The 12,004-nt window shown below is 47.6% G+C and overlaps 1 protein-coding gene across 1 annotated transcript in view; it reads right to left on the reverse strand.

Annotated features, from left to right (window-relative positions):
• The window catches only part of CACNG4 (calcium voltage-gated channel auxiliary subunit gamma 4), a 43,541-nt gene extending 40,001 nt beyond the window's left edge, over nucleotides 1-3,540 (reverse strand). Inside the window, exon 1 of the mRNA XM_053994897.1 lies at nucleotides 3,308-3,540. Within this exon, the coding sequence (XP_053850872.1) occupies nucleotides 3,308-3,530 (223 nt within the window). The 5' untranslated portion in view covers nucleotides 3,531-3,540. The remainder of the gene's footprint in view (nucleotides 1-3,307) is intronic.
• Between the last annotated feature and the right edge of the window lie 8,464 nt (nucleotides 3,541-12,004).

Here is a 12,004-nt window from a genome sequence, read left to right on the forward strand (position 1 = left end):
CTGTTCCTCACATCCACACCAGGAATTATTTCACTTTCCCACTGAAGGCAATTACCTTGGATAAAACTTTTAAAAATCCACACAGAAACGGCGCAATTATTTAAAATCTGCTCAACGAACCTCCTACCTCCACCTTTGACAAACACACTAAAAGAACAAAATTGGGATTAGACAGGCAAGAGTTTGAGTGATGGATCATTAATGCTGCCTCTTGAGTGACTAAGCTCCATAGTAGTATCAACTACTAGAACTGAAACATGATTTCATCCCTGCAGCTCCAAACAAAGATAATGTGCTTGATCCCTAAGCTGCATCACTCCAATTACGATGCCAATTTGTTGTAAAATATTGTTTCAAAGAAAAACAGGAAAACATTGAGGAGTACCTGATAATTGAATTATAAGGTTACCCTTTTACATCCTGTTTCAGCAATTTTATTTGAAATCTTGGAACCGGGGCTACAGAAGAGGTGATTTCTCATAATCCAGCATACAGTTTAATTGATAGAGCTGAGAAACATTTTACTGGGAAATTTCAATTGACCTGAAATTTGCTCAGCAAAATGCTTTATGTATGTCAAAAGCAATTTCAGAGGCTGTTAAAGGCATTTTCAGCTTCTGCACATTTGTGTTTCAGATTTGTCTTTTTGACATAAGAGTGAAATGGCAATAAAGACCATTAAAATAAATTAAAGAGGTTTTAACAATTATTTCTCCAAAACACCAGAAGATTTCTAAAAATAGGTTTGAAGCCAGACCATTTAAACCCATGTAAAAATCCATAACTGAAGCTATTTCCCTGCTATGTATCTCCTCAGAATTGCAATATTACCTTTAGATTACTAAAAGTCTCAGCCACTTCAAATGAGCGAGGCTCTGAAATGGTCAAGGGAGTGTTGTTTTAAATCAGCTTCTAGAAATGGTTTTATTATTTTATAAAACAAAGGAGTGGTTCCATGTTGAAATCCAAGTCCCATGGCATGGTTTAAAACATGAATAATTTACTGTATCTATAGATTTTATCTTACAAAACAGAACATACTGAAAAAGGAGGAGAGAATGTAGTCTTTGCTCCTCAGCTCTGTGAACAGATGACAGCTTTCTCAAATTGGGCATTCTTAGCACATATTTGACAACTTTAAAAATTGTAACTTTATAATTTGATTATGAGCATTTGAATTTTGAGCAGAACAGCTCCCTTGCTGTCGGATTGATGCGTCCCATGAAAAGCCTTTTTATCCCCTGAACTGGTGGGGGTTTGAGCTTCACTGGCACACAGCTCCTGGGTGCAACTGTTCAAAATCCCCTGGTGAGTGCCAGGAGGGCACCGGCGCTGCCCAGTGCTGCAGCCAGGCTGGAGCTCGGCCGTGGTGCTGGGAGCTGCCTCAGCACTGCCCGTTCCCCACGGCTCCCCTGACTGCTGTCCTCCTAAATAAAGTTCTGACTTAAGCCCAGGTGAAATCAAGGCAGAAATCCCACCAGTTTCAGTCAAAGCTGCACTTCGCTTCCATGAATGGTGTTACTGGGAGACCACAGAGAAATCCTGACATTGGGAAGCTCAGGGATTTTTCCCAGAGGTGACAGGTCCAGCCTAGCTGAACAAGCTCAGCAACTCCTGCAAGATACAAACGAACTTATTTTCCATGAAAAACGGAGGCTGAAGACACTTAGAACAAGCTCAGTGAAGATCACAAGATTCAGTTCAAGTGGAGGATGTTCAGCACCTCTCAAGCAAACTCAGGAGCTCTCAGATGCAAGCCCTCATTTTCCAGGTGCCATAAAAGCCCATGCTGAGTGTTAGATTTCCTTTAAGAGTCATAAAGCCAAGCATTGCTATTACCCATAAACCTTCACATTTCAATAATTCTTTCTCTCTTTAGCATCTAAAAATATTTCCTTTTCCTACAGCTCTTCTATGTATGCCTACTATTACTAGGTAGCAAATCCGGTATTTAAAGAGAAAAATCATGTTACACTGTAGCCTTAAATCATTAGCTAGAGGAGAAGATGAGAGCAGACGTGAGAATGAGGTGTTTTCTACCATGCCACAGCCTGTTCTGGGCAGAAAAAAAACATCTGAACACAGCTGCGACTCTGAACCGGAGCTGGGCTCGTCTGGGCTGAGCCGTCTGTCAGTTGGAATAAAGCACAAAGGCGGGTTTGCAAAGTTCCCGTGAGCTAAGCCGTGCTGATGGAATGAGGTGCGCAGCAGCCCGCCCGCCCAGCGCATCCCTGTGGGGAGCAGGGCTCCGGTGCCCCCATCCCCCGAGCCACAAAGCGGCTCGGCACAAGTCACCGGCGCTCCTCCGCCCTCCCTTTCCCCCACGCTCTCCTCCGGCACCACGGAGGCTCTGCTGGCCGTTCTCAGAGAGAAGGGACCAGCAGGTGAGAGGCTTCAGAGCCACCGTGACCACAGCCCCCGCTGCCAGCGCATGTCCCTCCTTTCCCAGGGATGTGCCCCATTCCCGCGGCCGGAGCCCGGCGCTCTCGGCTGACAGATGTGCCTTCCCATCTGGGCTTTGCGACCTGCTCTGCCAAATGCTCGCAACACCCATGTGCTTCTTTGTCCCCGCAGTTACCGCCGCGCCTTCTCCACAACTCCATTTTCAGAGCGGGAGCCACATGTTCGGCCTCTGCGGGGAGCGGGGTCCTGCTGCCCAGCTCAGCCGCTACAACACCCATCTTTTTATTGTTCCCATCCTTCAGCCTGGCCCTCGGGCTGTATCGAGGAACCCCGAGTCCACACTGAAGCACCTGAGCGGTGGCAACACCCCCTCCACGCGAGCTCCCGGTGTCTCTGTCTGAGGGCAGACTGGGAGGAACTGGAGTTCCCGCTGTCCTGCCCGAGAGCTGTGGTTGAGCTCCAAAGCTCCTAAAGCCGAAGTCCCGGGGGGAGGGGGGACAGGGGAGACCCAGCCCGAAGCCCGCAGGGCTCAGGTGCGCCCCAAAGCACCCAAAGCCCCGACCCCGCCAGGAGCCCCCCAAAGCCCCGAAGCCCCGGCGATGGTCGCGGAGCGAGGTCGCTCCCCTGGGCAGCGCTCCCCTGGGCAGCGCTCCGCATCCCGCCGCCGGTTCCCATGGCAATGTCGGAGATGCCGGTTGCCACGGTAACGCCATCCTCCTCCTCGGCCGTGTCCGAGGCAGCGGCGCGGCTCCGGCTCCGGCCCCGGCTCCGGCGGGGCTCAGCCCGGCGGCCCCGGCTCCAGCTCCTGCCGGGCTCTGCCCGGGCGCTGCCCGGCGGCTGCGGGAGCGCAGCCGGGTCCCCCCGGGGGAAGTCGCTTCCCCCCTCCCCGGCGCGGCCCCGGTACCTTCGAGGCAGCAGATCCTCCAGAGCCCCGAGTGCGTGAGATCGCCCCGCGCCCGCCGCGGCGGCCCCTGCGCCTCGTCCGTCGTGATGTTGGTGCCGTTGCAGATGTGGGCGCTGGAGTAGAGCCAGTAGTCGGTGCCGATGGCGATGGCCATGAGGCTGAAGGCGGCGAAGGCGCCCACCGTGGTCAGCAGCATCTGGACGCCACGGTCACACCACACCATGGTGCTTCATAGTCCCCGCACGGGCGCGGGGGGCCGCACGACACCGCCCGGCAGCCGCCGCGCCCGCGGGAGGCTCCGAGTCACGGGGCGGGGGGCGGGGGCGCGGCGGGCGGGCCGGGCGGGGGGAGCCGCTGCCGCCGCCGCGGGGCCGGGCTCCGCCGCCGGCCGCGCCCCCGCGCACCGCCCCGGCCGCGCAGGCACCGGCCACGGGCGGAGGGAAGCAGGCAGGGAGGGATGCAGGCAGGGACGAGCCTCCCGACCCCCGACGTGACGCCGCCCCGCCGGGGAGAGCCTGGCCCCGGGCCCCCGGTGCGCGCCCGCCGAGCATCGCTCCGGTCCTTCGGTCTGAGCGGGCTCCGCCGCGTCTGACGTGTTTCCATCCCGGGAAGTGCTCGAGGCCCGCTGGACGGGGCTTGGAGCTACCTGGTCTAATGGAACGAGATGGGCTTTAAGGTGCCTTCCAACCCAAACCGTTCTGTCATTCTATGAAATTCACAGGGGATGAAGGTGTGAGTGTGAACCAGGTTGGCTCTCCGCCCTGCAGCATGCCAGGATCTGTCTGGAGAGCAGGGAGGTCTCACCCACTCTAGAGGTGCAAAGCTCTGCACCTTCACTGCTCTTTCTTGGGGGGGTTCTCCATACCTTCCTTCTGCTGCATGGGTCGCCCTGGAAATCACCGTGGAAACGGTGCCAAACACAGTGGGGATGAGGGGTTGCAATTCCAAAAGATGCCCACATTGCCAGGGAGCTACAGCAGAGCCATCAAGGGGGTTTAGCCATGGTTTCCTCCTGCAGCCTCACTCTGCAATTAATTACCCAAGGAGGTTGTAGGCAAATGTTTGGGTTGCTGGTTTGCTCCTCTTTGGAAGGGTGTGGAGACAATCCAGCACCTGAAAATATTTTCCCTTGGAAAACCAAGGGGAGAAATATCTACACCATTTCTGTCGCACTATCCTGTCTTCCACCCCTCACTCTCATCACCACGAGTTGACAAGTCGGTCCTGCCTCCACCTCATGCAAGTGACAAGCCAGATGAATGGGAAGGCTTCCTGATCAGCTAATGCATTTGTGTGGAGGGAACGTGGCAGCACACCAGTTTTATGTATATGAATTAGGGAGTGGGAGGACAAGAGCTACAAACCTCGAGAAATACAGTGCTCTTGCCGAGCAGTGCGTGGATGGCTGCAGGTGCTGGTGTGACTCCAGTGCTCAGCATACCAACGCAGAGAGGCTTTTCAGCTGCTCGTCCATTTCAGAAAAAAACCTGGGAGAACAAAAAGCAAATACAAATTAAAAGCTGGTCTTTATTTTGCAGAGACTTCGGCAAATTGCTCAGACATGAAGCCTATAAACATAGAACAGCTCCAAAGTCAGATGCTTGGTTTAAAAATGTAAATTATGCTTTTCTTTTCAGTTGTGGTTTGTAGGTGTATCAGTGCCTTTGCAAAAATCACCTTCTAAATTAATGTCTCTCTTAGAAATGGAAGAATGAAATCAGGTAAATTCAAAAGCAGAGTGAAACATCATTCTGGAAAACTGGATTGAGCATTTAAGTTTAATGAGGTTCAACAAACTTCTCATTTGAAATATATGTTTGTACCTCTGGGCTTTGGGGGTTTGGACAGAGTGGGGAAATGAGATACTGAAACAGCAGCAGAGAAGCTATTTCCATCGCTTTTTAAACCTATTGAGCCTTAATTAATATTATTTATTTGTGTTACTGTATTGCTGGGAGAGATGCTTATGGCTGGAGCAGAGGGAGGGGGAGGGCTGGGTGGGCTGTACCCACAGCAGGGATTCCACATGGCACTGAAACATCCTCCTTGAGCACTCCCAGTCCAGACATGCCACAGGACACAGGGAGGGTGGTGGCTGTCCTGGTGGGTTCTCTGCAGCCTCCACCAGCAGAAAGGGGACACACAGCACCAGGGTTTCCATGGGCTCAGAGCCACCAGCCCTGCAGCAACGCTCCTATTGACTGTGCAAGGTAACAGCACATTAATGGCATTTATTAATAAAATATCTTGCTCCTCTTCCTCCTCCTCCCATTTTTGCAAAGAAGACATCTGTTTCTGTTTCTCCTGCCCTGAGAGAAATAACTCGGGCTCCTGAAGGGTTACAGAGCGGCATCCAAGGCAGGCAATCATTTTCTGCCCAAGCTATCTTCTTTAGTTTAAAAATGTTCTCTATTCTTTTGAAATGCATGAAGTAGATTGTGGGAGAGCTAATATTATATTCCACTACAGAAAGCTGGTGGAGTATTTTACATTGATGTCTGGCTCTAGTGATTTTCTAAGGATTTTGAATTCATTAAATCCAACCATTGAATAATCTCCATTCGTGGCGGAAGGAAGGCAAAAGTGCTTACTCTCTTCAGCAGCAGAAAAGCGTGTAGTCTTTTCTGAAACACAAGACCTCTCTGACCCACTGCATGCAGCACAGGTTGCCCACCGTGTCACCTTTGATTTGCAGGCTTTGCTTATGATACAGCCTTACAAAACTGCCACTGAATGTAGCAGCAGAGAGCCTTGGCAGGGTGTTTTGCACTGCAGTAGCCTCCTCCATCCTCAATCAGAATTAAGATCCAATTGTTCTAAGCTCAGACCAGAGGCAGAAGCTCAGGACAATGAGAAGAGAAAGCCCCACAGGGTCTCCCTGTAATTCAGCACAACAATGTGCAAGGACAAGAGTCCAAACCCAGAAATAATTTTTACCCTGGAGAAACAGAATCTTGAAACAGAATTGTTTTGATTCCTTGACGTTGATGTTCAAAGCTTTAAATGAAATCTTGTGCCTGATCATTTTATTTCTGAACTGAATAACAGTTACTTTGGAGACAAAACTTTGGCTTTAACTGAATTCAGTGAGAGCTGTCACTAATAAAATCCTGCCCCAGAGACACCACTGATATCAGAAGAAAACTGCAAGATGTTACCATTTAGCATTACTGCTGGTAAGTGTCAAACATATTGAGTTTAACAGATTAGGCTTTCTTAGATTTTTTTTTTTAATCTATCATCTAGAAAAATAACACTAGCATTTCACTGAAAGAAACTTTTGGAAATTGCTCAAGAAGAACTCAAGAGAGTTCTTTCTCAGAATGAAAATAATCACTTCAATTAAATAGGGCTTTTGATGTAGATACAGTCTAACCATCATCAAAGCCTGGAACAGATATTTCATCCTCCCTTGTTCTTTCTCAGCTTTTAGCTCTGTGCATGTGAGAATGAATTTTAGCATCTAGGAATGTCCTAAGACTGTTGGTGATTGTCATCTTCCATGGGTCTTGGTGTCTTTCCTATCTAATTTAATGCTGATATTGGGGAAAAAATCCTTAATAAACTCCTTCAGATTATGCTGTGTATGGAGAACTGGATGTTTCATCCATTTTGTACAGTGTTGGATAATCTCCTTTTATCCCCAGGGCAGTAGTGGGATTTGATTAAACCACGAGCTCAGCAGCAGAGCTTCACATCTCCAGCCTGAGCACAGGACCTTGGAAGACCCTGGGATGTGGCAGAGGGTGTCAGTGGGTCACAGGTATGTGTAAGAAGGAGTACTACTAAAATTGTTCCTGCAACTATGTTTTCATGCACTTTGGATCAGATGTTGCAGAATATTGTGATATCTACTGAACTACCTTAGGGGATCTTTGCAGGGCTGGATCCAAATGATCAACCTCATAAATTCTCATTTATGTAGTGAAACAAAGGTTGAATTCACTCATATTTAGGGATGGCACAGAACCTGACCCACAGACTTAGCTATTCCTTCGATCATAATTCATCATAAATTGCAAGGACATTGTGCCTTTCACCTCTGAGGGCCCCACTCTGTGCAGAGGGCATTCTTTCTGCAGCCAGGCTGGCAGACAAGTCACCATCACATTTCAGAGTGTTCAGTCTAGGAAAGAGTGAACTTGAGTTTCGTTTGAGGCGCTAAAAGGCTGAATTTCTTTTTTAGTCCTTCAAAGAGCATCTGGAGTGAGGGCAAAGAGTTTCAGATTGTCCTTCAGAGCAGAACAAATGGTCATTTTAAAGGAAAGATATTGTCATTCCTTGCCACTTCAGGGACAACAGCTTGGCCTAGATTCTATTATTCCTTTTAATATATTAAATATTCCTTGGCTTAGTCATGGGAAGCAAAGCAACACAACTGCTTTCTAATAAATAAAATGTGCTCAGAAGCAACTCTGAAGCTTTCCAGATAACTGCATTTTGAGTTTGCCAGGAAGCCAGATGCTGCTATTGGAAAAGTAGCTGCTATGGTTTGTCATCCGAGCCTAGAAATTGATACCCAAGAATGATATGATGAGACAGACTCGATGACAGCACTGCTCTTTCTATAAATAATCTGAAGAAAACTTTTTTCATTAAAAAAAAAGAAATGTTTTTTTGTTAGAGACTTGCACAGCAAACCAGAAAATTAAAAAGGATAGGCATGCTGTGTTTGAATAGGGCCAACAAAAGAACATGATATACGCAATTTATAGAAGAATATATAGCAGCTCTCACACATTTTACACTATATAGGCTCTATTTTTTCCCAAAATACCAATAGTTATGAAACTCATTATCTTTTTGACAATGGAAAAATGGAATATTATTCCTTTACTGGCTTGATCATGTAAAATGTCAAAGCAAATTATGAATGTTTGTCCTTCAAACACTCAGCCCTCCTGGTAAGATATTTAATATCAATATCATTCACATCCAGCTACAGAATGAACTAATATTGCACACGTCTCACAGATCTAAAGTTCACTGTACCTGTTGCCTGCCACTGCAATTCCATGTCTCAAGTCCTACCTCTTGTCCCTGTCCTAAGCATGGGGAAATTCATTGCAGTGCCAAATGGCACATTAAAAATTATGTGGAGAAGGAGTTAAATCTATGAGCAGGAGTTATTTGTGAGTTTAAAGTGCTAAAAAGGCAATGGGAGAAAGAGCAATTGGTTAATAGGAGTCGTGATTTTCATCATACTTCAAAAGCTTCAGAGAGGAATGTCCTGATGAGACGTTATGGGAGTTTCTAGCACAAGAAACCTGCTGAGAGGCCAGTGAAAAAAAATCATAATCTTTTCAGTGTTGGAGAAACAGATGTGCTGGGTGAGGGTTCACCCAGACAAGGCACTGCTGGAATGAGCTGTGTTCATTCTCAGGGCAACATCCAGAGGGAAATACAAATTCTCCTTGGGAATACAGTGCAGTGATGGGGAGAGTGGAGAAAGGGGAAAAAAGTCGTGTGAGATCCTTTCATTCCACCCATTATGAGCCACCTCTAAGAAATAATTCTGCACCTGTTTGTGCTGTACAAACACACCCAGAGCTACTCCACACAGCCCTACATGAACTGCAGCCAGACTGGGAGGTGGGAAAGGGAATGGGATGTCCTGCTCCCAGTGGACTAGGGAGTGGGATGTCCTGGAGATGGGTGGTGTTTCCAAGGGCTCTCCCTGAGCCCACAATGCCTGAGTTCAACCTGCCAGCACTCCTGGGCACCAGCTCCTGATCTCCCCACAAACAAAGCAACATTAGTCTCTTTAATGGCCCTTAGAAAATAAATATATAAATCCTCTTTGGAGCAAATGCTCCCTGTCAAACCCAAGGGGGAAGATGTGTAGAGCGGCATGGCTGGAGTCACAGGAGGGTAAAAAATGAGGCAATCTGGTGGAGAGCTCATTGCCTCTGAAGCACTGCATCACCCACAGCCCCAGAGGGGGCAGGAGAATCACCCCTGGCCAGCGAAAGGGAAATTGCTGCACTCAGGTGGCTTTTAAACCTGAAAAAAAGGAGCTTCAATGGAAGCGTGTTAGGAGGCGGATTGAGCGAAACAGGTTTTTAGGATAAGTCTTAAATACTTAAATCAATCATGATAACTTGCTGCACTGAATTTATCTCCTAAGCTGCCTAAAGTAAATTCCTCAGATCTGTCTGAATAATTTGGAGCTGATAATGCAGCATTTGAGTAGGAAGGCTGTTGGCCACTGGAAGGATTTTCTCATTAGAATTTCAGCCGATTATTCACCAGAGAAATGGCCTTTCAGGAGCACACTCCAGCAGCTCCCTTGAAAAAGTTTTATAAACACTCAGTCTGCTAAAAAATTAAATTAGAAGGTGAAATTACAGCTACTCATTACTTCTGAGAGGTCAGGGATAGAACAAGCAGCCACAAGTGGGTTTATCTACTCCTCCCTGTGCTCTGGCTTTTTTATTGTACACAAGACCAGGAAAACCTTTTGGATCATTTGGACCTGCAGCCTCTGAGTACGAGTTATCAGAAACATGCTCTTGATCAGATGTTTGTAACAGGGGTCTGAAGAGCTGTTTTTCCATAGAATGACATTTAGGAGATGGATGTTGAACCAGGTAGTCAGAGCTTTGCTGGGAGGTTCCTAGCTAAGAGAGAGGCTAAAGAGAGAGGCTTTAAGCCTGTCCCTGACAAGCATTTCTCATTCCATCGCTCTTCTCCACTTTCAATGTAATTATTTTTCCAGACAGAGAAATCAGCAAGTGAGGGGAGGTGGGAGGTGAGAAACAGGGGAACTCAAGGGGAAGTTTTGCCAAGAGGAAGAACAGAACTTTAAACCCAATCCCAATTCATGGGTAAATTGAGGTGGAATAAATGCTGGAAGAATCCTTTCACCTCTTCCTCATTTAGCAACTGTACTTGGAGTGGCAGAAACACCTTTCCCCAGACCATTATGTGCCAGAAGCAGTGAGAAGAAGAGAAAGAAAAGCTGTAGCAATAATTACAAAACACGGTGTTTGAAGTGAGCTATAAGTACAGCCAGCAGAATTCCAGGAAGCCTTGCTGTCCACATTGCACTGGAACTGGAATTTGTGCTCTCACTTCTTAAAGCCACACGAATGTCTCCATGAAGTATTTTGTTTGGGCTGAGTAAATGGTAAATGGTGTATTTATTGATTTTTATCTCTCTTCACACCTCAAATGCTGCCTGTCTGCTCAGAGCCAGGTCACAGTGCACTTACTCAGCAAACACCTCCTCCATGGCTGAGCCATAAACTCTCTGGGACAGCATTTAATCACCACAAGGTCCCAGGGGTTTCCTCCCCTCCCCTTCTTTTTCCAAGAAGACTCAATGTTGCCCCTGATGTTTTTTTGGAGGAAAAGCTGGTAGGACCAGTAACACTTTGCATCCTGTTAATGCCATGTGTAAAAATGGTTTAAACTTGGCACAGTTTAAGCTGAAGTTTCTGTACTCAACACAGTGATTAAGTACATCCATCTGGTAGCACCTGTAAGTTGTGTTTAAATTCTTCCCTCATGGTGGTGTGGATTTTTTTTTTTTTGGGAGTGGGAGAAGAGCTCTACAACAGACATTTATCAGTAAACTATAAATGCAGAAAATTCTGTAAGAGGACTTTTGTTACAGCAGCCAATATATGAACCAAATCAAAAGCAACACCAAAGAAAAACCTCTTAAAAATGTCAAAAAAATAATAAAACTCAGAAGCACCTTGAAGCAACATGACCTTCTCTGTTCCCCAACAAGCTCTTCTCAGAACAATAATTAGAAGAATGTGGAAGGGATTAAGAGATGCTGGTGGAGCTTCACAGCCCTTCAGGGATGCTGGTGCTGAGCTGGCCGAGCTCCAGTGCCACCAGCATTGCTGCTGGGATGGATGGGGTGTGCCAGGGCTGGGAGAGCCCAGCCCAGCACCTCCCTCATCCCAGGGGAAGCACTGATTTGTCACCAGCTGGGAGTGCAAGGGTAGCTGCACCAAGGGAAATTTAGATTAGATATTAGGAGAAAGTTTTTTGCAGGAGTGATAAAGTTCTGGAATGCTCTGCCCGGGGAGGTGGTGCAGTCCCCATCCCTGGGTGTGTTTAACAAAGCCTGGATGTGGCACTGGGTGCCAGGGTTGAGTTGAGGGGTTGGGGCTGGGCTGGACTCGATGGTCTTGGAGGTCTCTTCCAACCTGGTGATTCTGTGAATTCTGTGAATTATTTGAGGAGCAGCAGAGCCCCATCTGGTGGGGTGGGCAAACCCACAAGGTGCCAGCCCTGAGCTCCTGCCTTGGCTTCCCTGTGCTGGGTGTGCAAGGGGCAGTTCCAGGCCGTGCCCTCCAGAGCTCACGGCACCGGGGATGCTGCCCTGGCACAGCGCGGCTCTCAAGGGCTGCCAAAGAGCATCCAGGAAACAGGAGGTTCTGCCCAAGAGAAAAGCCTCATCAGCTCAAAAGGAAAATGACTTTTGGAGAAAGACAGGGAGCTGCAGCAGCCAGAGTTGTGAAAAGCCTTGACAAAATATTTAACACAGAGGGACAGAAAACGCTTGCCAAGTGTTAGAGCCTTCCTAATGCAGGTTATTAGATGGTTACTGCCACTGCTATTAAAAAGACACAATTTTCTGAGTGATCCATGCAAAGAAGGGCTGGAACACACCTACAGCCTTTCCGTGTGCTTTTAGCTCTGCTAATGGAGGGAAAAAAAATCCTCGCATATAAGACT

This window comes from Vidua macroura, chromosome 19 (assembly GCF_024509145.1).
Source record: "Vidua macroura isolate BioBank_ID:100142 chromosome 19, ASM2450914v1, whole genome shotgun sequence".
Taxonomy (NCBI): Eukaryota; Metazoa; Chordata; class Aves; order Passeriformes; family Viduidae; genus Vidua; species Vidua macroura.